The following is a 27,053-nucleotide window of genomic DNA, read 5'->3' as shown; positions in this document are numbered from 1 at the left end:
TCCAGGGTCACATACTTTTACAATTACTTTGGCACAATAAATCAAGCACTGGATAAATCATAGAAATTAAGCAACTGCCAAAGTAAGTGTAAAAGTACACATTATTATATGTGACCCTGGACCACAAAACCAGAGTCAATTTATTAAAATTGAGATTTATACACCTAAATAAATACGCTTTTCATTGATGGTTTGTTTGGATATTTGAAAATCTATAACCTGAGGGTGCAAAAAATTCAAATATTGAGAAAATCGCATTTAAAGTTCTTAGCAATGCATATTACTAATCAAAAATTAAGTTTTGATCTATTCACGGCAGGAAATTTACTAAATATTTTCATGAAACTTTGTTTTATTATCCTAATGATTTTTGTCATAAAATAAACATTTTTTTGACCCGTATACAGTGTATACCCATGCTACTTAAGACTGGTTTTGTGGTCCACAGATGTGCTGCAGTGCTACTTCTCTTATGTGAATCAGTATGTCATTTACATTGACTTCAATTAGATTAAGTAGTGTTTTGAAATCTGTGTTTGAATCGCCGGAGCAGTGCACTTTTAAAAATAAAGGTGCTTCAAAAGGCTCTTCAGAACCACTTTTGGTTTTACAAAGAACCATTTCTTGCTTACCTTTTTATAATCTGAAGAACCTTATTTGCCACTTCAGATGTTAAAGGTTCTTTATGGAACCATTTAGACAAAAAGGTTCTTCTATGGCATCGTAAAGCACCTTTATTTATAAGAGTGTAGGGGTTTATTTTAAATGCATTTGTTTGATTGTAGCCTTGATTTTAGTTTGATTTCTGTTTTTGAAAAAATAACTTGAGATATTAAGAAATTATTTTGATCGTTTGCTACACACTTTTGATCAATTGATTCATTTCTTTAATTAAAGCAATAAGTATTTTGTTGTGATGGAATTTGCTCTGCATGACTTGAGATTGAAGAATGCACGTTCTTGTCGCTGTTTGCAGATACATTGCGAATCAAAGCGGTTTCAAATCCATTAATGAAAAAGATCTCGACTCGTACCGCAACCTCAGAAACTTGTGAGTATAAAATGTGCAACCTTTACTTCCTTTATGCTGTGAGATGAGAAATGATGACATTCGTTTTGTCCTGTTTTGTCCCGTAGAACTGTAACAAACACAAGACTCGCATATATATCGAGGCAGGCCTTTCAAAGCAACCCGAAGCTGCAATATCTGTGAGTGTTTTGGTTTTGGAAAAGCTGGAGGTTCAGTTTAGCATGTTTTGATTGTTTAGAAAGTATAACCTTTAACACCATCTTTAATATTGAAAAAAGTACTGTTAAATCAAATTTAGTATGTTTTGAATGATTTCAGTCAGGGCTTAACATGGTCTCCTTTTACAGAAATCTTAAAGAGAACAATCTGTCGAATCTATCCTGGAGGACGTTTCGTCATTTAAACGTTTCATACCTGTGAGTTTTAGACCTTTTATTAAAGATTTTTTACAGTATGTTGTTTTTGCTAATAGAAAAACAACGAATGCAGCAAATGATGCATGCACGCAATATACTATTAAACCTTTATTCTACACAATAGTTGCATGTATTAAAAAAATATTTGATTGCATTTGGTAAATTTGGGAGTTTTGGAATCAGTTGTCTGATAAATTCATGTACATTGTAATGATATATGCGGATGACAATGTAGTCCTATCAGGTTACATAGAGTTATTTGTGCTCTTGCTGAGTATTTTTTGTTCTGCATGTGTTCTGTTATGATAAACATGTGTCTTTGTATGTTGCAGGTTGCTGGCAGGCAATCCTTTGCAGTGCATATGTGAAAACGTGTGGCTGAAGCAGTGGAGAGGAGAGGAGGCCGAGGACCTGCTGTGTGTGGAGGAGGGAGGAAAGAGGAGACCGCTGTCTACGCTCACACTGCCTAACTGTGGTAAGAATCGGATGATAAACTAAAGATAAGGAGAAAGGCCCGTTAACTAATGATAAATGAGTAAATAGTTAAGAGTCAAACATTGCATTTTCTGGTGCTGCTGCTCTGGATGTAGTTCTGAAGGATCCCCAAGTTTGATTTTAACAAGGTCTCTGATCATTTCAGATCATTGAACAGCAAATTTTGTTTTGTGAACTCGTTACAGTATTCTACCAACATTTATTGTAACCAGCAATAACCCATAGCTTGTAAACAACTGCAGCACAGTGGCGTATCCTATTTCACAGTCAAGTGCCTTAACATCAGGTTTTGAAATGACCACAAGTGTTGTTTAAATTGACAAGGTGAAAGAGGGTCAACAATAGGCAGAATAGAAAAATTTGTTTGTGGCTGTTTTGTAAGTCAATAAGTAAGTAAATAAATAATAAATAATTGTAGACCTAAGAATTAAATAATAATAATAACGAGATAAAAATGTTTGTCAAGACAAACTTTTGGTTGGCTTGAGAAAGCCGGACCAGAAAGTTTTAAATCTTTTAAAGTTTTAAGTTTGATGGTTTTCAGTCTGAAATATTTTTAAAAGCTTAAAGTTTGAGTAGAATGTTACTAGCATGATTTTATCACGATTAGCATGTTACTAGCTTGTTGTTAGCGTGTTTCTAGCATGATTAGCATGTTGCTAGCATGCTTCTAACGTGATTAGCAAGGTGCTAGCATGTTTCTAGTATAATTAGCGAGTTGTTAGCATGTTTAGCAAGTTGTTAGCAAGTTACTAGCATGTTTTTAACACGATTAGCAAGTTACTAGCATGTTTCTAGTATGTTTAACAAGTTGTTAGCAAGTTACTAGCATGTTTCTAACACGATTAGCAAGTTACTAGCATGTTTCTAGTATGTTTAACAAGTTGTTAACAAGTTACTAGCATGTTTCTAACATGATTAGCAAAGTGTTAGCATGTTTTTAGTATGATTAGCAAGTTAAAATGTTTCTAGTATGATTAGAAAGTAAGCATGTTGCTAGCATGTTTACCAAGTTGTTAACAAGTTACTAGCATGTTTCTAACATGATTAGCAAGGTGCTAGCATGTTTTAGTATGATTAGCAAGTTGCTAGCATGTTTCTAGTATGATTAGCAGGTTGCTATCATGTTTCTAATATGATTAGCAAGTTGCTAGCATGTTTCTAGTATGATTAGCGAGTTGCTATCATGTTTCTAGTATGATTAGCAAGTTGAAATGTTTAGTATGATTAGCAAGTTACTAGCATGTTTCCAGTATGATTAGCGAGTTGTTAGCAAGTTGCTAGCATGTTTCTAGTATGATTAGTGAGTTGCTATCATGTTTCTAGCATGATTAGCGAGTTGCTAGCATGTTTCTAGTATGATTAGCATGTTACTAGCATGATTCTAGTTGTAGCATAGATCATAATTAGCATATATGTTTATCAGTGTTATTATTATAATATTCATTAATAGTATTTTAATTATCTCTTATTTTTATTTTTTAATTTCAGTTTAAGCTTTGGTTTAGTTTTTGTATGTGCATTGTAATTTTTCATTGTTATTTATTTATTTATGTATTTATTGTAAATTGTCCCGCTATTATTTAAAGGTTAAACTATGGGTTCTATTGTTAACGAATGAACCTTATTGTAAAGTGTTACCGAAATGTATTATTGTTTTATGCAGAAGTCATTCAATATTTAAGACTGAAGTTTGTTTGTTTGGTAAGATGGGATTTGTCCAGGCTGTAGTTTTATGACTGCGGCTTGAGACGCGGATAATTATTGATCCAAAGATCAGCCTCCAGCCAGGCCTATTTTAAGCAATACCACAGCAGAAGGCCCTCCAGGGAGGAAGAGGACAAGAGAGCGAGGGAGGAAAAGGGAAAAATAGAGACAGACGGGGGGGATCCCCAGAATGCAAAAACACTGAGACATTTAGCACAGAGCGTCTGCTGGCCTGTGGCCAAACACTGCCTTTCTTTTCCATTCTTTTTTTTTTTTTTTTTTGTTTTGTGCCATGAAAGAAAATGAGCTGCTCCAGTGAATCGTTTCAACTTACCATTTTTGGAACATCTAGAGAACCAAATGTACATTTGGAGAGATTTCTTTGCCAGTGCAGTTTAAACTAAAATAGGAAAGTTCGGATCGAAAATGATTCACTCATGCTTATGTCGTTCCAAACCTGTTTGACTTTTTGAACATTTGAATTTTTTGGTTATACAATGAAAGTCAGTTTTAGACCCAGTTGACTATTGTATGGACAAATACAGTTGAAACATTGTACAAAATATCTTCTTTTGTGTTTCTCAGAAAGTCACAGAGGTTTTGAATGTTGTGAGCATCAGATGACAGAATTTTAAAGGAATAGGTCACCCAAAAATGAAAATGTGTTTAAAGTGTATTCACCTTCAGGCCATCCAACATGTAGATGAGTTTGTTTCTTCAACAGATTTGGATCACTTGTTCACTATGGATTCTCTGCAGTGAATGGGTGCCATCAGAATGAGATTCCAAACAGCTGATAAAAACATCACAATAATCCACAAGTAATCCACACCACTCAGTTAACGTCTTGTGAAGACAAAAACTGTGTGTTTGTAAGAAACAAAGCCATCATTAGGGGTTTTACCTTAAAACTGTTGCCTACAGCTAATATACAAATCCTTTACCCAAAATACTGCTAGTCGTCTCATCTGAATGAAAAGGCCAAGCTCTTTTTTTAAGCAAAAACAAATCAAAACAGTTTTAAACAAATACATTTAAAAAAAATTAAAGGTTCCAAAAAGGTGTTTTTGCGGTAATAGAAGAACCACTTTTGGTTGCCCAAGAACCTTTGCTGCATTAAATCACTTGCTCACTAATGGATCCTCTGCAGTGAATGGGTGCCGTCAGAATGAGATTCCAATAATCCACAAGTAATCCACACCACTCAGTTAACGTCTTGTGAAGACAAAAGCTGTGTGTTTGTAAGAAACAAATCCATCATTAGGGGTTTTACCTTAAAACTGTTGCCTACAGCTAATATACAAATCCTTTACCCAAAATACTGCTAGTCGTCTCATCCGAATGAAAAGGCCAAGCTCTTTTTTTAAGCAAAAACAAATCAAAACAGTTTTAAACAAATACATTTAAAAAAAATTAAAGGTTCCAAAAAGGTGTTTTTGCGGTAATAGAAGAACCACTTTTGGTTCCCCAAAGAACCTTTGCAGCATTAAATCACTAATGGATCCTCTGCAGTGAATGGGTGCCATCAGAATGAGATTCCAAACGGCTGATAAAAACATCACAATAATCCACAAGTAATCCACACCACTCAGTTAACGTCTTGTGAAGCCAAAAGCTGTGTGTTTGTAAGAAACAAAGCCATCATTAGGGGGTTTTTAACTTAAAACGGTTGCCTACAGCTAATATACAAATCCTTTACCCATAATACCGCTGGTCGTCTAGTCTGAATCAACAAGTCAAGCTCTGTTTTTTTAAGCAAAAACAGCCAAAAACAGTTTTAATCAAATACATTCTTCAAAAATTAAAGGTTGCAAAAAGGTGTTTTTGCAGTAATAGAAGAACCATTTTTGGTTCCCCAAGAACCTTTGCTGCATTAAATCCTTTGCTCACTAATGGATCCTCTGCAGTGAATGGGTGCCGTCAGAATGAGATTCCAAACAGCTGATAAAAACATCACAATAATCCACAAGTAATCCACGCCACTCAGTTAATGTTTTGTGAAGCCAAAAGCTGTGTGTTTGTAAGAAACAAAGCCATCATTAAGGGGTATTAACTTAAAATGTTGCCTACAGCTAATATACAAATCCTTTACCCATAATACTGCTAGTCAGCTGTTTTTTAAGCAAAAACAACCCAAAGCCGTTTTAAACAAATACATTCTTAAAAATTCAAGGTTCCAAAAAGGTGCCATAGAAGAACCTTTCAGTGAACAGTTCCTAAAAGAACCATTTTGAAGAACGTTTTAAAAATCTAAAGAACCTTTTCTGCATTTAAAACGTTCCATGGATGCTCAAGGTTCTTCATGGAACAATTGATGCCAATAAAGAACGTTTATATTTGGATTTCAATGTAAGAGGACAACAGAGGATGGACTTTTCTTAACTGGAGGGAGAGTTATTATGGATTGTGGATGTGTGTTTTGGCCAGAAGCAAATGTTTAAAGGTAAAACCCCTTGATGGATTTGTTTCTTTCAAACAAGCAGCTTTTCTCTTCTCAAGATGTTAATTGATGGACTGGAGTCATGAGGATTACTTGTGGATTATTGTGACATTTTTATCAGCTGCTTAGACTTTCATTCTGACGGCACCCATTTACTGCTGAGGTGAGGTGATTTTTGTGGTCACATTTTTCCAAATCTTTTCCTATTAAAGGCAGCATAACACAAACAGTTTCATCCAAATCTCATGTTAATCTTGAGTACATACACTCTTGAAAATAAAGGCACTTCACGATGCCATAGAAGAACCTTTTTTGTCTAAATGGTTCCATATAGATCCTTTAACATCTGAAGAACCTTTCTGTTTCACAAAAGGTTCTTTGTGGTGAAAGAAGGTTCGTCAGATTATAAAAAGGTAAGAAAGAGATTCTTTAAAGAACCTTTGACTGAATGGTTCTTTGAGGAACAAAAAAATGTTTCTTCTATAGTATCGCTGTGAAGAACCTTTTAAAGCACCTTTATTTTTAAGAGTAGTACTGCATCCTTAATATCTCCATAAGTCTTAGGAAATTTTCATTTTTGGGTTAGCTATTCCTATTGGAGTAAGTGCCGTTTTTTTTTTTTTTTTTTTGTCTGAACAGGCTGAAGGTCTGTACTCTGTGTGGTGGATGTTACAAAGTCACTCCAAGATTAACAGCATAAGAAAGCATACATGATTCTTAAGACATGATCAAAGTTGCGTGTCCTGCAGTTTCCTGCAGAAGCAAGCGATGCCATGGGACGCGGTGATAAGGATGTCAGTTGGCACAGCCTGAGAGCAGATTGAGATAGAGATCTGGTTTGGCTGTCTGTTTATGACAGAGCCGGTCAGAGTTGTCTGCACTCTTTGGCCTTGAATTTAGCGGAGCGCCCGCGGGCTAGAACGCCATTCCTGTGATGCAGACGGAGAACCACATGCGATCTGATTTCAGAGCTGAAATATGAAATATATTGTACACTTCAGTGTCACTTTGAATATTTCCTGAAAATAGCTGTTAGAAAATAAAAAACACTATTAGAACACAATATAATATAATACAGTAGATCGATTCTGAACATAGATTGCAAAAGGGATGTTTTTATCGATTTCTAAAATGTATGCATGTTCAAATTAATTCACTTTCATTAGATTTCTTTAAAAGTGATTACATTTCTGAACTAAAATATCCAATGTCTAAACTAAAATATATTATGTCAAGGCTCTGGCTGGTGTGAGTGAGTGGAGGTGTGGCTAATTTACTTATTCATAGATCCGCGTTTAGTAAATGAGGCGGGGGGTAGAGTTACATTCAAGCTGTTTTAAGGCATGAGAAAATGACTTTCAAAAGAAAAACATTTAAATATGTGATTTTGATGATCAAAGATTAGTTTTAAGGTATACAATTTTTAACTACGGGGGAATTTAATGGCATCTTTTTCAGTGCTATGATGTTTGAGTAAAGTTTACAAACCGTGGAGTGATTGTTTTGTATCAGTTGTACTTGAGGACTGCAGAGTAAACTGAAAATAATTAGGTAGAAACTACTCATCAAACTCTAACTGCACGTTAAATTATTTACTTATTTCCTTTGCTAATTTCACTTAAATTATTTAAGTAGTTATTACTTAATTCCATGCTTAAATTTGACTTAATAAATGTGCATGCAAAAACTTGCCAAATAAAAATTAAGTAAATTTACTTATTATTTTTTTCAGTGTCAATAGACTCTGAATGCACACATTTTTTTTTTTTTTTTTGAGAAAGAGAGAGATTGTTAAATGTTTTCATGTTCATGTTTTCATGTATTCACGTTAAACATAATTTCCCTTTATTCTTTTTTGGTGAGTTTCTGATATAAATATCAAATTCATATCTCAGTGTCACTTGAAATGCGTCCTATTATGCTCTTTTACAAAGTCTTTATATTGTTTTGGGGGTACACTAGAACATGCTCTCATTCCTGGTGGTTGGAAAAAACTCATTATTTTTCACATAATTTATATTATTACAATAGCTTTCTCTCCAGGCTGGCACAAACGGCTCGATTAGTTCCAGGTTTGATGAAGGTCCGCCTTCCGAAAAAAGAAATGTGTTGTGATTGGTTAGCAGTCCCACTGCGTTTCAATTGGCGAACAGCTTAGACGGCATTTCAGTCCTGCCACGCCCCTTCCCAAAGCAGGAAGTTCTGTGTACAACTGCGCAAGCTAGATTAAAGTGATTCTTATGTTTTAAATGTGGATATCTTTCTTACAAAAACACATTGGATCGCTAAAGGAAGTATTTACTGACCCCTCCGAAGCCATGTTTTTTGGACTGATGGAGAGAGACACTTGCCTTTGTCGTTCAGTCTATGCTTTTCTAAAGCTTGGGAGTACCAGGATTATTTTAATATAACTCCGATGGCATTCGTCTGAAAGAAGGAAGTCATATGCACCTAGGATGCATGGAGGTTGAGTAAATAATAAGCCACAGTAGTGTTGGTCCTATCGTCAGCCCACAAGATGAATTATTTACATGCCTAAATAATGAATAAACTGTATGATAAAAAAACCTGTATGACATTTGAAAAAAAACAAAAAATCTTTTTTTGGTTATACAGTGAAAGTCTTAGATCCAATTGAAAAACAGTTCAAATATTCTTCAAAATGTCTTCTTTTGTGTTCCTCAGAAAGTCACAGAGGCTTTGAATGATGGGAGCATCCGTAAATTGAATTTTCATTGTAAAGGAATGGTTTACCCAGAAATTAATGTGTTTAAAATGTACTCACCGTAAGGTCATCCAGGATGTAGATGAGTTCATTTCTTCATCAGATCTGGAGAAATGTAGCATTACATCACTTACTTACCAATGTATCCTCTGCAGTGAATGGGTGCCGTGAATGAGAGTCCAAACAGCTGATAAAAACGCCACAATAATCCACATTTGATCCACAAATTCACACCACAACGGATTTGGTTTTTGTTTGAATGTTTTTAATGATTTATTTATGTATTTTAATCACATGATTCATAGACAACTTTATAGGTTCCTATACGGATTTCTTCACACTGCACACAAAACTGATCTTTATGATTATTCACTCTGTCAGTTTCTGTCAAATCTGTTTTGTTCAGACAGTACAGACGATATCCGGTTGATGTAGTAATTATGTGATAGAAAGCATGATGCCACAAAATACAACAACATCTGAGAGTACACTCTTAAAAATAAAGGTGCTTCACGATGCCATAGAAGAACCCTTTTTTTTGTCTGAATGGTTCCATAAAGAACCTTAAACATCTGAAGAACATTTTTAAGTTTTTTTGTGGCGAAAGAAAGTTCTTCAGATTATAAAAAGGTAAGAACGATGGTTCTTTGTGGAACCAAAAATGGTTCTTCTATGGCATCGCTGTGAAGAACCTTTTTAAGCACCTTTATTTTTCAGTGTAGCTGTCAGAAACAAAGGAATGAAGACTGGAAAGTATGAAGTACATAGTGAATGATACACAATATATGAGGAAAGTGTGTTTTATACTAAAACCCACAAGACAGTGATTCAGATTAAGAATGTTAGTTTTTTTAACTGTAAAACATGATTAGTTAATTTGTGTCTGAACTGTTTTGTGGTGTATTTTCTGTCTAGTTCTCCCTACTGTGACTCTCAAACCCACTAAAGTGACCATGAAGAAAGGGATGAATGTGACGCTGGTGTGCAACACCGCAGGAACCCCCACACCTACTTTAAACTGGACCACCTGCAAATTAAACTCAACCTATGAGGTACTTCTAGCCTTCATTTCAAATTGATTCAGGTGTAATTATTAGTGGCACTTGCAGTTTCTTTTCATGTGGATGTCACAGAGGATATACTGTGGAAGCTTGTTTCTGCCGCTGGATAAATATGAATAATTGTAATAAATTATTATTTAATTGTAGGTGTTATTATCTTACAATCCAGGCTTTTTTTTTTCAGGCAAAATTAGGAGGTGCACTACTAGTCAAAGCCGTAAAATTTTTTATGTTTTTTAGAAGTTTCTTCTGCTCACCAAGCCTGCATTTATTTGATCCAAAACACAGCTAATGCAGTAATATTGTGAAATATTTTTACTATTGAAAATAGTTGCTTTGTATTTAAATATATTTTAAAATGTAATTTATTCCTGTGATCAAAGCTATCATTTTCAGCATTTATTACTATTATTATTATTATCATTATCATCAATATTTATCTAAAATAAAAAGCTTTTTTTTAACATTATAAACTATACTGTTAAAAGCGTGTAGTCCATTTTATAGAAATTAATGCTTTTATTTAGGAAGGATGCTTTAAATTGATCAAAACTGATGATGAAGACATTTATAATGTTACAAAAGATATCTATTTCAGACAAATGTTGTTCTTCTGAACTTTCTGTTCATCAAAGAAACCTGAAAAAAATATGTTTTCAACATAATAATAATATTAATAATAAAAAAACACTTTATTTATGTATGTTAGTATTATTATTATTATTATTGTTGTTGTTGTTGTTGTTGTTGAGCAGCAAATCTAAATATTAAAATTAATTTTGAAGGATCATGTGACACTGAAGACTAAGGATGATGCTAAAAATTCAGCTTTGAAACCACAGGAATAAATTAAAAATTAAAATATATTCAAATAAAATTATTTTAAACAGTAAAAATATTTCAAAATTTCTGTACTTTGGATCAAATAAATGCATGCTTGGTGAGCAGAAGAGACTTAAAAAAACATTTAAAATCGTACTGTTCAAAAACGTTTGACTGGTAGTGTATAAACTCAAAATTGCAAGCTATAAATGCAGAGTTGTGAAAAAAATCTGAAATGTGAGAGGAAAAGTTGCAGTTTCTTTTATTTTTAAAACCATGGAAGAAAGAAAAAACATAATTGCAACGCAGAATTCAGAGGAAAAAAAAGAATTGCGAAAAAAAAAAATGAATTTATATCTTGCAATTCTGCCTTTTCCCCCTCAGAACTAGGAGTTTATATTGCACAATCCTACATTTATATCTCATAAATAAATAAATTTTTCTTGCAATTCCAACTTTTTTTTTTTTTTAGAATTTCTCACAATTATGAGTGAAAAAAATCTTTTTACTTATTTCATAGCAGACGCACAAAAAAGAAGTGCGAGATATAAGCTCAGAGCTCTAAAGAAAAGTATCAATTGCGCAATTTAAACTCAGAATTGTGAGAGTATTCGAAATTTGATGAGCTAAAATGTTACTATTATTTTTGTCCCATGGCAGAAAGAAGCTTCCATAAAGACTGTGCCAGTATTAGTAGCCCCACCTTTTATTTTCACTTCAACAAATGAATATAGCAGAAATAAGTGTTCTATGTCTTGCCAGATCTTAAATATGTGTTTTGCGGCTGCGAGTCAACATACTGTACATGTAATGAGCCTTTGACAAGGTTTCCGAGCGCATTATTCTGGATCCAGCTTTTTTCAGCCCTTGGACATTTTGATGATTCATTATGAAATATGCATTGCTAATACCTTTCTTATTATCTGACATTTGCTTTAGACTTTTCCTGAGAAGATTGCTTGTAATTATTTGATCACATTCATAATATGTGAAATACAGAATTTTAGGCTTTGATTTATGGAACAGGGCATAAATACCTAATATAAATAGCCATTTGCAAACCATTTTCCTAATGTGGCGTAACAGGATATTCACAAAAACAACGACGCCTGAATAGCTGTTGGTTAACATTATCCAAATGGTCATCCGCCTAAGTGACGCCAAAGGAAAAAGAAAGTCATTTTAGAAAAGTAGCAAGTGATTGAATTTTCATTGAAGACATTTTTTTTTTTCATTTCTTTGGAATGACATGCAACAATGAATTGTGCACAATAAGGCTATAGGAATCTGTAAATAGGGTGGAGTTGGATTGCATGTAGACTTTAAATAGAAATGACATTGACATCGCTGTAACTCACACCCACAGCTCGAGCGCTCAGGTCAGATGTCAGAGCTCAGACTCACGAATGTCTCTTCCCTGGACAATGGATGCAAAATCACCTGCAGGTCTGAGAACATGGTGGGAGAAGCTGAGGCCTCAGTGGATCTGGACATACTGTGTAAGTTATTAGGAGGATTGGTGCATTAGATTGCTGCTCATTTTTTTCTGGAAATTACATTTTTTAAATACACACTACTTAAGTTTTAATGTTTTTAAAAGATGTCTTTTCTGCTCAGCAAGGCTGCATTTATTCGATTAAAAATATCATAAAAACAGTAAAATTGTGAAATATTCTTACAATTCCAAATAAGTGTTTTCCATTAAAATATATGATCCTTCAGAAATCATTCTACACTGCAAACAAATGCTTTTCTTAGATTTTTGGTCTTGTTTCCAGCCAAAATATCTAAAAATGATTAAATCAAGAAGGATTTTCTAGATGAGTAAAAATAATCAAAATTAAGTGTGTTTTTGCTTGAAAAAAGCAAAATAATCTGCTAATTGGATAAGAAAAATAATCTTGTGAAAAAATCTAAGTAAGAAAAGCATTTTTTGCATTGTTATAAATATAGAAACAGCTTTTTATAACATTATTATGTTATATATATAAATGTCTTTACTGTCACTTTTGATCAGTTTAATGTATCCTTGATAAGTATTAAATTCTTTTAAACAAACAAGCCAATAAATAAATAAATAAATAAATCTTATAACCGTTGAACAGTAATGAATCCAACACATTAACCAAAAATTCTGAATTTTGTCTTGGCAATTTGTACCTTTTTGTTGATTAGGTTGTTGAATAATTATGATTATATGTCAAACTGGGCGGCCTTTTTTGGACATTTTTTGCAGCTTATTTTTAGTAAATGTTTTGAGTGGACTGTATTTTATTTTATTTTTATTTTTTACTTTAAAAGAGCCAAAAATCATCTTTTCTGTGATATTCCTTTTAATCCACTGTGAACTAACATGAACAAACAATGAACGACTGTGTTTTTATTAACTAACATTAACAAAGATGAATAATAAATGTATTGTTCATTGTTTGTTCAGGTTAGTTAATACATTAATGACATCTTATTGTGAAGTGTTATTCAAGTACTAGCATTAGCACAAAAATAACTTTAGGATGTCCAGGTCAAAAGAAATTTACAAAAGTGATTTTATGTCCACAGATAGCACATTAAAACAATTTGTTGAGTCAAGTTCAAATAATTTGTTATCCGGCTGCCTTCAAATTTTAAGTTCAGTCAACTTGAAATGTTAAGTTGTACTGACAACTTAGATATTTGAGTTTATTCAACTTAAAATTTTAAGGCAGCTGGGTAACAAATTATTTGAGCTTGACTCAACAAATCGTTTTTTACACTGTAAAAAGTTTTCACCAGTTTCAACTTAAAAACTTAAGTTTATCAGCTGCCTTAAATTTTTAAGTTAAATCAACTCAAGTCATTTCCACTCACAGGTTAAATCAAGTCATTTTTATTGTAATAAGTTAAAATGACTTGTAGTTTTAAGCTGATCTAACTTAAAATTTTAAGGCAGCAGCTGAACTTAGGTTTTTAAGTTGAATCTAGTGAAAACTTTTTACAGTGTACAGTGAGTCTACTTTTAAGGTTTCAAATACATTTTTGGAGAATAAAATGTCAAAATTAGCTTGAAATAATGTTACATTATCATTCAGTGTAACACAATATGTATGTAAAAATTTAAACAAACATGTGTATCCTGACTTGTACATATTAAAATATATAAAAGAATTAGGAAGCACATTAAAATTTATAATTTAAATTCTTTCTGATAAATGGGCAAAACCTAGGATCGTGGCAAAAAAAAAAAAAAAGACTAATTAGTATTTGGGGTGAAAGTAATTTGTCTTTTAATATGTCATAAATTGATTTTTGTTGTAAATATGCCTGACAAGATTGTTACACTAAATGACATTTTAATGGGCGTCTTCTGTAAATTATGTATTGTATTATTAAATTAGTAAATTATTAATGCAATTAAAAGCAAAAACAAAATACAATTAAAAACAAAAACAAAAATGCAATTAAAAAAAAAAACTTTTAGATATTTTTTGGGGGAATAAAAAACAATTTAAAGCAGTATTACACTTAATGTTTGGGAAAAACAACATTGTAAAGTAGTATTACACTTAATGTTTTTATGCTTAAACCCTATTTTGTCTTTGACCCAATTATGTTTGTATCTGTCATTTTTTTCTGTTTATCTGTATCATTTATTTGGGATGCCAGTTGCACCTGCAATCAGCAAGCTGATGGATGCGGTCTCAGACCACCACTGGTGCATTCCCTTCAGCGTATCGGGCAACCCAGAGCCTAAACTGAGCTGGTTATTAAACGGCAAACCCGTGGAAGAGGGTCCCTTTATCCGTACCATGATCCACGATTACTCAGAGGGCGAATACCATGGGTGCTTACACCTGGACAGTCCCACACACATCAACAACGGAAAATACACACTGCTGGCCAAAAACTCATTCGGGGATGACCGCAAGGCAGTGTTTGCGCATTTCATGCATGAGCCATGGAACGGTGAGCTGAAATTGACATGCTGCCAAATTAAAATAATTACAGTGAATGTGACCATAACACAGTGTCTGAAAAGTTGCCTTGTTTGTTTTCTCTTCCATGTTTGTCATTTAGAGTCAGTTACAGATCCGCTGTATTATGGTGAGTCTCTTTTAAGAATTCATAATCAAATTATACAGTTATTATCAGTCATGGTTACTTTGTCATTTTATACACATAAGACGTGTTTTACAAGAAATAAGTCTTGGGTTCATTTTTGGGTAAACCTTCCCTGTTTAATCTGGGCCACAAAGTAAGTCTTAAGTAGCATGGGTATATTTGTATGGGTCAAAATTATAGATTTTTTTTTTTATGCCAGAAATCTTTAGGATATTAACTAAAGATCTTCTATAGATGTTCTATAGAAGATATTTTGTACATTTTCTACCATAAATACTTTAAAACTTAATTTTTGATTAGTAATATGCATTGCTATGAACTTCATTTGGACAACTTTAAAGGCTATTTTCTCAATATTTAGATTTTTTTTTTGCACCCTCAGATTACAGATTTTCAAATAGTTGTATCTCGGCCAAATATTGTATGAACCATAATACCTATAAACCATATTACCTTCAAATACCTTATGAACCAGACTTCTGATTATGATGTATATGATGTATACATCTCAGAAACGTGGCCCAGGCCCTGCTGAAAAAACAACTAAAACTAGCCTAGGAAGCTGGAAGCTGGAAAAGTGGCCAAAACCCCTCTGAAACCAGCCTGCTGACCAGCTATGACCAACTAAAACCAGCCAACAAGCCTAGGCTGGTTTTAACTGTTTTTTTTTTTCAGCAGGGGGTTACATTTATCAAGTAATATATGTATTATTACAATGTCATAAAGTCTTTATTACAAGTGTAGGTTATTAAAAGGTTTTTTTCTTCTTCTGTTTGTCTTCTTGTGTGTGAGATCCCACTACAGGTATGACCAAAAGACACATGAACATGCACATTATAGATTTGTAGTCTAGCTGCACATGTATCTTAATGTTTCCTCTCTTTTAAACAGATGACACTCCTCTTGGACCGCCTGAGGACAAAGTTGCTGTGAGTGAAATTTAACTTTAACTGCTCCAAAACGAAAAAAGTCTCTGTGTTGCAGTGATTTTACACACAGTGCAAAGAGTGTAAACCCCTTAAACCCTCTTATTCTCCTTTTAAAATGAAAGCAATGTGATAAATGACACTGATGTTTTTTTCAAATAATTACTTTTACTTTACTGTTAACACTTTAGATTAAGTCACATATTCACAAAGAGTTTCCCTCAATTAACTCATAATTTACTGCTTATTAATAGTTAGTTGGGCAGCTTTAAGTGTAATATTAAGGGATCTTATGGTCATGCAGAATAAGACATTAATGTGTATTTTATAAATACTAATAAACAGCCAATATGTTAGGAATATGCATGCTAATAAGCAACAAGTGAGAACTGGCTCTTAAAACAAAGGGTTACAGCTTTTATTAATATTAATAATTGGATTAAAGTCCACTTGGCTGTTTGTGGTTGGCAAACAATGCAGCATCTAGTCACATTCATATAAAAAGTGTGTTTACTTGCTGTATGTTAATTATCATTTTCCAATAGCATCAAGTGAGAAAGAATTCACAATCTAAGCTTCACATCACATCGCAGTTATAAAATAAATGGTTGAGAAAAGTGAAACGCAAGGCAACATGATGCATTGAGATTTTTGAGTTCTCTCAACTGTTGTCTTAACGATTATACTAACTAACACTACTTTGTTTTGTCAAATTTAATTTTCGTTCTCTACACATGTGACCTTGGATCACAAAACATTTAAACATCTTAAGTAGCATGGGTATATTTGTAGCAATAGCCAACAATACATTGTATGGGTTAAAATGGTTGCTTTTTCTTTTATGCTAAAAATCATTAGGATATTAAGTAAAAATCATGTTCCATGAAGATATTTTGTCAATTTCCTACCATAAATATATCAAAACTTAATCTTTCATTGGAAATATGCATTACTAAAAACTTAATTTGGACAACTTTAGAGGCAATTTTCTCAGTATTTCGATTTTTTGCACCCTCAGATTGCATATAATAAAAAAGTTGTATCTCGGCCAAATATTGTCCTATCCTAACAAACCATAGATCAGTTAAAAGCTTATTTATCAGCTTTCAGATGACGTATAAATCTCAATTTCACAAAATGTACCCTTATGACTGGTTTTGTGGTCCAGGGTCACGTATACTGTATGCTCAAGAATGGTGATCAACTAATGTAAAAAGATGAGCTTTTTACAACACAACAAATAACTATACAATAATTACAGTAATTTCAAATTATATTTAACAACATGATAGTTTTATAACAGTAAAAACATAATTTATTTGAGCTTCAATGCATGCTAGCAACTCATAAACCCTCAGCATTTCTGCAGTATGAAATTCTTTGTTTAGAAACTGTGTTTGATCAGTTGGAGCAATTCTGTAATTTATGTTTATGTACTTGTTTAAATACATTTTGTAGTATTTTAAACATAAAGGCCCGGTTTCACAGACAGGGCTTAGACTAAGCCAGGATTAGGCCATAGATCAATTAGGACATTTAAGTAATTTTTATAAACATCCTTAGACAAAAACATTACTGGTGTGCATCTTAAAACAAAAAAAGGCACTGATATATTTTTAAGATCAGTCAGCGCTAGTTTATTTCAGTTGAAACAACTCAGACTTACATTTTTAGTCTAGGACTAGGCTTAAGCCCTGTCTGTGAAACCGGGGGAAAATGTTTAGTAAACTGGCAAATAAGTATCTTTTTTACAGCGAAGAAAGAGATTTCTGTCATGACGACATTTGGGAGAGTTTAGCATGGGAATAGACATGGCAATGTTAATATGTTTGGTCTTGGCTGAATAGATCTGCTACGCTGCTGCTGCTGTGGCAGAGCAAGTACTGAGACTTGCTACTGCTAATACATCCACAGACATACTGCTATGAGCAAAAATACTGCTGCTGCACATATAGCATACTTTAAATAACCCCTATATATAACATGCATGGCCTTATTCGATCAATAGAGGTGGAGCTGGGGAAGGTGAAGGGTTTTTGAAGTACGCCGCAACTGCTACAGCAAACACTAGCCCTGTGAATGGTGAACAGCGAGCCCATTGGCTGCTGATGTAAAAATCAGATTGAGTTATGTGCTATGTATTCATTAAGCCATATGTTTGTGACCTCTAGATGCACAATCGGTTTTTAATACAGTAAACGCTGAAAACCCATAAACTAAATGACTTGTGTAAGTGAAAATTGTCAAAACCCTTGAGTAAATGTCTTTTCCTCACTGAGAGCATGTTTTTTCCCCTCAGCTGTGCTTGAAGCTTTGATTGCTCACTGAAGGCTCTTCTTTCTTCTAGGTGTACGTGGTCGTGGGAATCGCGGCGGTCACATTCACAGGCTTCATCTTGATGCTCGTCATTCTGAAGTTTGGACGCAACTCAAAGTTCGGAATCAAAGGTAAGCACCTCTCAGCTCTGTGAGCGCCTCTGCCAAAGTTTCATTACGGACTGTAGCTCTGGAAAGACATATTGTTCTGGGTTTTTCTTTTGTTGAACTTGAAAAAGAGGAATGCTAAAGGAAAGCTGTGCTTCGACTCTAATGAGCTCTACTAATTACTAATGCACACCTAATCTACTATAACACGTGTTTCTCATGGAGAATACTAAAGTGCACACTAATACTGAATAATTTTTGGTGAATATAGATGACTACTAACTACCCCATCTCATGGCGAAAAAGTACCTGTGGGAACTAGGGATGCAGCGAAATGAAAATTCTTGGTTGAAGCCAAACAAAATTAAACACTGGGCAGAAGGCCGATTACCGAACATAGTTTTTCGTGCCCCTCCCTCCCGTGTATTTTGCCAATTTTTTTCACCATTGCATAAATTAAATAGCCAATATTTGCTTTTTTGTTTACAGTGTTGTCTTCTGTAATTCAATTACAAAACAACAATTTAATTTTTTTAACTTAACACAGAACATTTTTAACATTCTAGTAGACATTCTAGCCTACCAACAAAGCACAATCAAACTTAAAATTATTATATTAGTAAAATAATATTCTTTGGTCATTTTCTTCTTTAATCAGGCATGTGTTTTTAATGTACAAATAAATGCAGCCTTGATGAGCAAAGGAGGATGTTATAATAAATGTATTAATAATAACAAATTGTAATGATTGTTATCATTATTTTTGTCTTACTTTTTTATTTTATTTTACAGAACAACAGTAAAATTACAATGCTAACATTTATGAATGTTGACTTTTATTTTGGCGAAAACCCGCACGAACACCTCAGTACTACTTTTTGCTGACAGCAGCAGATTTATGAATGAATCTCTTTACGCTGTTTCAGCGCAGATTTTCCTCGCGCTTTGGACTTTGAACCCTGGCTAATGATTTTTCCATCTTTCTCTGACAGTTTTAAATGCTTCCACACTGCCGACATCTTTGCTGCATTAGTGCGTGCCTCTATTTGATCACATCACATCATTGTTCGGTATAATTTTTTCGGCCTTTTCGCTTATTTGGCCGAACACCGAAAAAACTCTTTTTGCTATTTTTGGCCGAATAATTTCGGTTGCCAAACATTCGGTGAACCCCTAGGAGGAACTTTTTCGCAAGACGTGAAATACGTACCAATAAATACATGTCACTGCAGTTTCCGACAGAAATGAACACTAGAGGCAGTAAAAGAGCAAGCACTTGTAATTGTTTTCGTACACAGTTAAGATTACATATCCATATATTTCGCTTGGACTTAGGATGCAGAATCCTTGGGTACAAATCCCTTGAAAAACACGACTCATGATGAGAGAGCTGAAAGATGAGAGTGTGCTTAGTGCGCTTAGAGTTACTTAGCGGACATTTCAAGTCAGAATTGCGGTGACACATTCAAAACCAATCTGTTTTGAGGAAAAAAAATCTAACACTCTAGCACCACTGGACATCACTTTGAATATGTCTTGAAACTTATATGGCGGTAAGTATTTTGTGTTTTTGCGATAAAGTTCCCACTGGCAAGTTTTCGTCATGAGATCAGGTTGACTGCTAAAGTGTTTTCTTTCACTCTTGTTTGTCTCTACCAAAGGTTTGTGCCATGCATCTTGACTAAATGAATTCTCATAGGGAATAAACATGTGAATTTTGTGTTATAGAGGGGTGACTGTATTTCATTTAGTGTGTTTGTTTAGAAGATATATAGATTGTCTTAAGAAAATTATGAAAGTGCAGTTGTTGCTGTTGCAATGCTAGGGTTGTTTTCAAACCGTTGCTATACTGTGCTTGGTGTAGTTTTGATTCTATGGTTGCTAGTGTGTTTTGGATGGTTGCTTTTTGGCCCACTCAACTCAACCACAAGTTTTTCTTCAGTTGTAGGAGATTTTTTTTTACCCAATTTAATCTTTGGGCAGACAGAAATTGTGTGTTTAATTGTTAAAAAGAATAAATGCACAGTAATTGCACTTGAATTGCTTAAAATAATTGCATTATTTAAGACATACTGCTGCTGCACAAATAGCATAAAATAACCCATAGCAGATCTATAAAGGTGGAGCTGGGGAAGGTGGAGGATTCCAGAGGAACTCTGAAAGCGCGGTACGAAATGCCCAAGTGAATGGTAGCAGCCATTTAAATAGCTGCAAGCTCATTGGTTGCCTACCCAACATGAACCAATCAGCTTGTGCCAAGTCGTATAACTCTGTGATATCATCAGTTACATTAACAACCCATCAGTCTGCATGATCTAGAGTTTTCATGGCAGAACTAGGTATTTAAACAAGCCTCCATTTTGATTGGTAACGAAAGTCTACACATAATTTTGTGGCAACACAAAACTGTCATAAACATAAGCTGTTTGCAAGTAGTTTTTTGGAGGAGGACCTTCTGGGATTTTGTCGAACATCATTAAATGTGACCACATCTTTAGGGATTTGTTCCCAAATCACTAACCCAGAGCAATAGTAATAGTGCCGCTTACTTCAGCAAATAATCTCGGCACATTCTCTGTAATTTACTAATTAACCTCTAAAGCAGATTTTCAGTTTGATGCTTGAACATCAAGCCGGCTGGTCTTTTTTTTTTTCACATGAACGAGTGTTTGCGTTTGTCTTGGCTGCTGACAGCTTGATAGTCAGTTGGTCTGAGTGAGAGCGTGTGATTGTTTTTGTGGTTTCTCTGAGAGGAAGTGTCAAGTTAGACGGCCCGAGGGGCTTATTTTCGCACAGTGGTCTTGCGTGTGTGCGTAAGTGCCGTCTTGGTTGTCCACAAGGACGAAATGCATGATTACTTACCTTTATGAAGGTTTCATGCTAAATTACTATTTTGTTTTGGTTCTAATAATGCTTCAAATGCTCATATTTTGTCTTTTTCTCATCATAAAAATCACAATTTGACTGAAAACGTTCTAAATTTTTGATCTCAGATTTCCAGTGTGTTCCCAAACTTTTAGACCCCACTGTAAATACACACACACACACACACACACACACACACACACAAATGCTGTATCTCACTTCGGTGTATAAAAACGCAGACCTTGCACCATTGAGAGAGGAGAGGATGTGGAGTGGGAATGGAAGGAGGTGAAATTGTAGCCCTCAGGTTCAGGAAGTGAGGCTGTCTGCAGAGATGCAGCGCTTCATCTGCCTGACATACAGAGAGAGAGAGAGAGAGAGAGAGAGAGAGAGAGAGAGAGAGAGAGAGAGTCAGCAACCTTCTGCTTATCAATGATTCAGAGAGCAGGTATCGGTTTTCTCTGGTTTGGACGAATCAAAAAAAATCAATGGAGCTTGTCAAGGTCAGAAGTATCATCAGTCCTGGACTCATGGCCTTTGGTTAACGAACTAAAGGTGCACCTCAACCACTATCCCACAGTTCTCCTCTCTCCAACTTCAGATGTTAAGATTTTTATAGGAATGTTCCTTGCGGATCCTTCAAATTTATACTTTGAAATTAACTCGAACTAAGCAAGAACATGTTATAATATATATAATGCACTTATAATCAAAGTCTATATGGCATGGCTTCGCAATGCCTGTTTGTTCACATATAGCCACATTCATTAATTCAAGGATTTCAGCTAAATCTAGTAAACTAGTAATAGTTATATATAAAAAATGGCTTTACAAAACTTTACAATAAGGTTGCATTTGTTAATACTATTCACTCTTTAGTTTAGGGACCAGTTCTCACTATTAACTAACTATTAACTATGCCGTTTGCCTCAGTAAACTTCTAATTTGCTGATAGTTAGGTAGTTGATAATTTTAGGATTAAGGGATCTATTAAAGGGATTAAGGGATTTATTTAAAAAAAAATTCACTTAGGGTTTAATAAAGATTTATAAATACTGTGATAAATGTATCGCTCATTGTTAGTTATTTAATACATGAACTAACATTAACTAATGGGACTTTATTGTAAAATGTTACCAAAATATATTTATTGGTAACCTAGTATCTAGAACAGCAACCCGATTTCATGCGGAAATTTAACTTTTTTATGAGGTTATTTTTCATACAAATGAATTTTACAAACACATTTTACAGAAGAATTCATTGAAGTACTTTAACCAAAAAACAAGCTGCATATTCAGATTTTAAAGCATCTGATATGCCTTATAGACTTCTGTTGTTAAAGCATTATTCATGAAAAATGCATTTTTTTCTTGATTTTACAGTCAAAATGAGTTGATACACTCTTAAAAATAAAGGTGCTTTAAAGAAACACTCCACTTTTCTTGGAAATAGGCTCATTCTCCAACTCCCCCTGAGTTAATAAGTTGAGTTTTTCCGGCTTTGAAATCCATTCAGCCGTTCTCCTGTTCTGGCGATATCACTTTTAGCATAGCTTAGCATAGATCATTGAATCCTATGAGACCAATAGCATCACGTTCAAAAATGACCAACGAGTTTTGATATTTGTCCTGTTTAAAACTTGACTCTTCTGCAGTTAGATCGTGTGCTAAGACCAGCGGAAAATGTAGAGATGAGATTTTCTAGGCTGATAAGATTAGGAACTACACTCCCATTCCGGCGTAATAGTCAAGGAAGTTTGCTGCCGTAATATGGACGAAGCAGGCGCAGTAATATCACACAGCGCCTGAATTAGTTCCCAGCTAGGTAACTTCCAACGAGGAACGCTCCCTGTGCATGCAGTTGGTCACGTTGTGCTGCGATGTGCTGCGTGATATTACTGCGCCTGCTTCGTCCATGTAACGGCAGCAAACTTCCTTGACTATTACGTTGGAATAGGAGTGTAGTTCCTAATCTTATCGGCCTAGAAAATCGCAGCTTTACATTTTCCACTGGTCTTAGTACACGATATAACTACAGAAGAGTCAAGTTTTAAATAGGACAAATACCGAAACTCATTGGTCATTTTTTAATGCGATGCTATTGGTCTCATAGGATTCAATGATCTATGCTAAGCTATGCTAAAAGTGATATCGCCAGAACAGGAGAACAGCTGAATGGATTTCAAAACCGGAAAAACTCAACTTATTAACTCGGGGGGAGTTGGAGAATGAGCCTATTTCCAAAAAAAGTGGTGTTCCTTTAAAAGGTTCTTCAAGTGATGCCATAGAAGGACCATTTAGTCAAAGGTTCTTTAAAGAACCATTTCTTGCTTATGCTTTTATAATCTAAAAGAACCTTATTTGCCACAAAAACCCTTTTGTGAAACTGAAAGGTTCTTCAGAGTGTAGTTGACAACATGTCAGACATGCTATAAATCAAAAAGTCACCATCTTTTGAATGCAAAACACTGTTTTAAAGGATTAGTTTGCTTCCAGAATAAAAAAATTCCTGATCATTTACTCACCTCCATGCCATCCAAGATGTTTATGTCTTTCTTTCTTTAGTCAAAAAAATTAAGGTTTTTGAGGAAAACATTCCAGGATTTGTGATTAAAAAGTGTGTGTGTGTATATATATATATATATGTGTATATATATATATATATATATATATATATATATATATATATATATATATTTAAGAAAATAACCAATCATTTCACTAGATAAGACCTTTACTCCTTGGCTGGGATCGTGTAGAGCCCTTTGAAACTGCATTGAAACTGCAATTTGGACCTTACAACCCATTGATCCCATTGAAGTCCACTATATGGAGAAAAATCCTAGAATGTTTTCACAAAAACTTGATTTCTTTTCGACTGAAAGAAGAAAGACATGAACATCTTGGATGACATGGGAGTGAGTAAGTTATTAGGAATTTCTTATTCTGGAAGTGAATGAGTCCTTTAAGAAACACAAAACACTAGGTCACTAATCTAGCACTAATGTGCATTTTATAACTGCAAAACGAATTATATATTAGGTTCTAAATGTATAAATGTATAAGCGATTTCAACTCATGTTTTGCTCACATTATTTTAAACAAGCAAATGTCAACCGGTGTCACTGATCTATATGAGGCGTGTGACTGCAGTGGATGTTGGATTTATTGAGCGCAGTACCACAGTAAATGTCCAGCCGGCAGGTCAAGGTCACATAATAGTGTGTCTGAGCACACTGATGCTTCATTATTGTGAAGAGAGCATTCAATATTCAAGTGCATTCAAGCATTCAAGCGATTGACCGTTACTGGATGCCTAGAGAGCAAGGTGACAAAGGCCTTTATAATGTCAATATATACATTCATTAACACTATTTAATGATGATTAATGAGATGCATGCTGTTGTTTAAAAAAAAAAAAAAAACACGTATTGTACACAAATGTTAACTCAAGTTCCCTTAAAAAGGTCATTGGCAGATTTTGGACCAGACACAAAGATATACAACCACTGATGGAAACTAACTTTCTTTCTTTCTTTCTTTCTTTCTTTTGAAAAAGAAGTTCAATTTTAAAGTTTCAACTGTACCATGACAGCATGTTCACAATATGTGACACTGGACCACAAAACCAGCCATAAGGGTCAATTGTTTTTTAAACTGAGATTTATACATCTGCTGAAAGCTGAATAAATAAGCTTTCTATTGATGTATGGTCTGTTAGGACAGAATTTGGTCGAGTTACACACTGTAAAAAGATTGTTGGATTGCTGGATGCCAGTAAGTTACTGTAAAAATGTTTACAGTATTTTTACTGTAGTTGCATTAGCACTACTAAAAGGTCTTTACTGTAATTTAATTTACAGTATCTTTACTGTATTTTCAAATACTGTATTTTCAATTACAGTATCAATACTATAAAGTTTAATTTCATTTATTTTAAACATTTTTTGTAAAAAACTACAATTCAAGATTTTTACCATTCCAACCCTATAAAAATCACCATAACTCATGAGCATTAGTTCTGATAATATTCTTTTTAATAGTTGAACATTTTCCGGACCACTGTTGTCAGTGATATAAGTATTTGAAATGAACATGATTTCTTAATGTCTAGTGACATGTCAGGGCCATTTTATGATTAACTGAAATACATTTCTTACATACGGTTCGTTTAAAAGTGATATACCCTTTTTAAAATCAGGTCATTATCAGCTTCTTGTCATTGTGACGAAACACAGTTGATTGACACGAGCATCTTACCTTAGCCCCGCCCTCACCGAGCTGAAACAGTCCGAATACGATCACCATTGTGTGACTCAGGTGCAGAGGAAGACTCTAATTGAGCGATTGAGGTGTTCTGTTGTTGGATGTAATAATGAACATAGCAGTAGTCATTTACTCCCGACATCTGAGCCGCTGAAGAGGCAGAGAACAACGTTACTTTCGTTTTTTAAAGGAAAGCGCCAATACCGATCTACATATGCGTCTGTGTTCGTGTGAATCATTCGTGATGCAGCTTCACCCACAACAAAAGTGAGTAGAAGGGTTTTTTATGCATCGTTGCAAATGGCCTTTCTTAATAATGTGCTTGTAAACATTACAGCTCGTAATCCCTCAGCAGAGAGGGGCGGGGCGAGCAGAGCTCATTTGCATTTAAAGGGCCCTTGCGATAAAATGAGCTGATGTTTTGCAGAGCTGATTTTGACAAGGAAAAAGGGTGTTTTTTACACTACTATTGAGAATTTTAACCAAAGTATATTAGAGACTTTTCATTAAGACCCTAAAGAATCATATTAACTTGTGGAAAATGGGCATCCGACGACCCCTTTAAGAATACCCTTATAATATAATATAAATACGGGCTTCATAGAAAGAGTTACCGTTCATTGCATGCATTATGTGTAACATGGGCACTGTAATAATAACAAAATCTATTTGAATTGTAATTTTGCTAGTGTTCAATTTGTCAGGAAAGGGATAAAGGACTCATTGAGTTGAATTCTTTAAGACGAACAGAATAAGCCCTGATTGAGCAATATAAAAACTGTCATTACTGAAAGGCAACTTCCGTCTGTCATTCAGAGTGCATCGGCTCTTGAAGCTTGTGTGTGTGTGTGTGTGTGTGTGTGTGTGTGTGTGTGTGTGTGTGTGTTAAGAGCTTGGGGGCGGACCTTCCTTCCCACCACATGCACTGTTGCCATAGTTACAAGCGTCATAGTTACTCTGTTCCAACGATGAATCATTCTCACAGAGCATGAATCACCATTAGCTGAGATCACACACACACACACACACACACACACACACACACACACACACACACACACACACACACACACAAGCTTCAAGAGCCGATGCACTCTGAATGACAGACGGAAGTTGCCTTTCAGTAATGACAGTTTTTATATTGCTCAATCAGGGCTTATTCTGTTCGTCTTAAAGAATTCAACTCAATGAGTCCTTTATCCCTTTCCTGACAAATTGAACACTAGCAAAATTACAATTCAAATAGATTTTGTTATTATTACAGTGCCCATGTTGGGTTTACATGTTTTATGGGGACATTCCATAGGCGTAATGGTTTTCATACTGTACAAACCGTACTTTCTATCGCCCTAACCCTACCCTACACCTAAACCTAGCCCTCACAGGAGATTGTGCACACTTTTACTTCATCAAAAAATCTCATTGTGTGTGATTTATAAGCCTGTTTCCTCATGGGGACCTGAGAAATGTCTATATATTACTATCCTTGTGGGGACATTTGGTTCCCATAACGTGATGAATACCAGGCACACACACACACACACACACACACACTGGTTTACATGTTTTATGGGGACATTCCATAGGCGTAATGGTTTTCATACTGTACAAACCGTATTTTCTATCGCCCTAACCCTACCCTATACCTAAACCTAGCCCTCACAGGAGATTGTGCAAACTTTTACTTCATCAAAAAAACTCATTGTGCATGATTTATAAGCCTGTTTCCTCATGGGGACCTGAGAAATGTCCCCACAAGGTCAAAATTTACTGGTAT

General features: G+C 34.6%; 1 protein-coding gene across 2 annotated transcripts in view; it reads left to right on the top strand.

Moving 5' to 3' along the window:
* ntrk2a (neurotrophic tyrosine kinase, receptor, type 2a) overlaps window positions 1-27,053 on the top strand; it is a 68,935-nt gene that overhangs the window by 1,680 nt on the left and 40,202 nt on the right. The window contains exons 2-12 of one of the 2 annotated variants that reach the window (XM_073819038.1): window positions 977-1,051; window positions 1,138-1,209; window positions 1,378-1,446; window positions 1,779-1,921; window positions 9,729-9,865; window positions 12,063-12,195; window positions 14,339-14,638; window positions 14,756-14,776; window positions 15,587-15,598; window positions 15,686-15,723; window positions 18,068-18,167. In XM_073819038.1, the coding sequence (XP_073675139.1) occupies window positions 977-1,051; window positions 1,138-1,209; window positions 1,378-1,446; window positions 1,779-1,921; window positions 9,729-9,865; window positions 12,063-12,195; window positions 14,339-14,638; window positions 14,756-14,776; window positions 15,587-15,598; window positions 15,686-15,723; window positions 18,068-18,167 (1,100 nt within the window). Of the gene's footprint in view, window positions 1-976; window positions 1,052-1,137; window positions 1,210-1,377; window positions 1,447-1,778; window positions 1,922-9,728; window positions 9,866-12,062; window positions 12,196-14,338; window positions 14,639-14,749; window positions 14,777-15,586; window positions 15,599-15,685; window positions 15,724-18,067; window positions 18,168-27,053 lie in introns of both variants that reach the window. The other variant, XM_073819039.1, reaches the window with a different exon arrangement.

This window comes from Garra rufa, chromosome 15, assembly GCF_049309525.1.
Source record: "Garra rufa chromosome 15, GarRuf1.0, whole genome shotgun sequence".
NCBI classification, from domain to species: domain Eukaryota; kingdom Metazoa; phylum Chordata; class Actinopteri; order Cypriniformes; family Cyprinidae; genus Garra; species Garra rufa.
The sequence above is the reverse complement of the archived record's forward strand: the minus strand, read 5'-3'. Positions and strand labels throughout refer to the sequence as shown.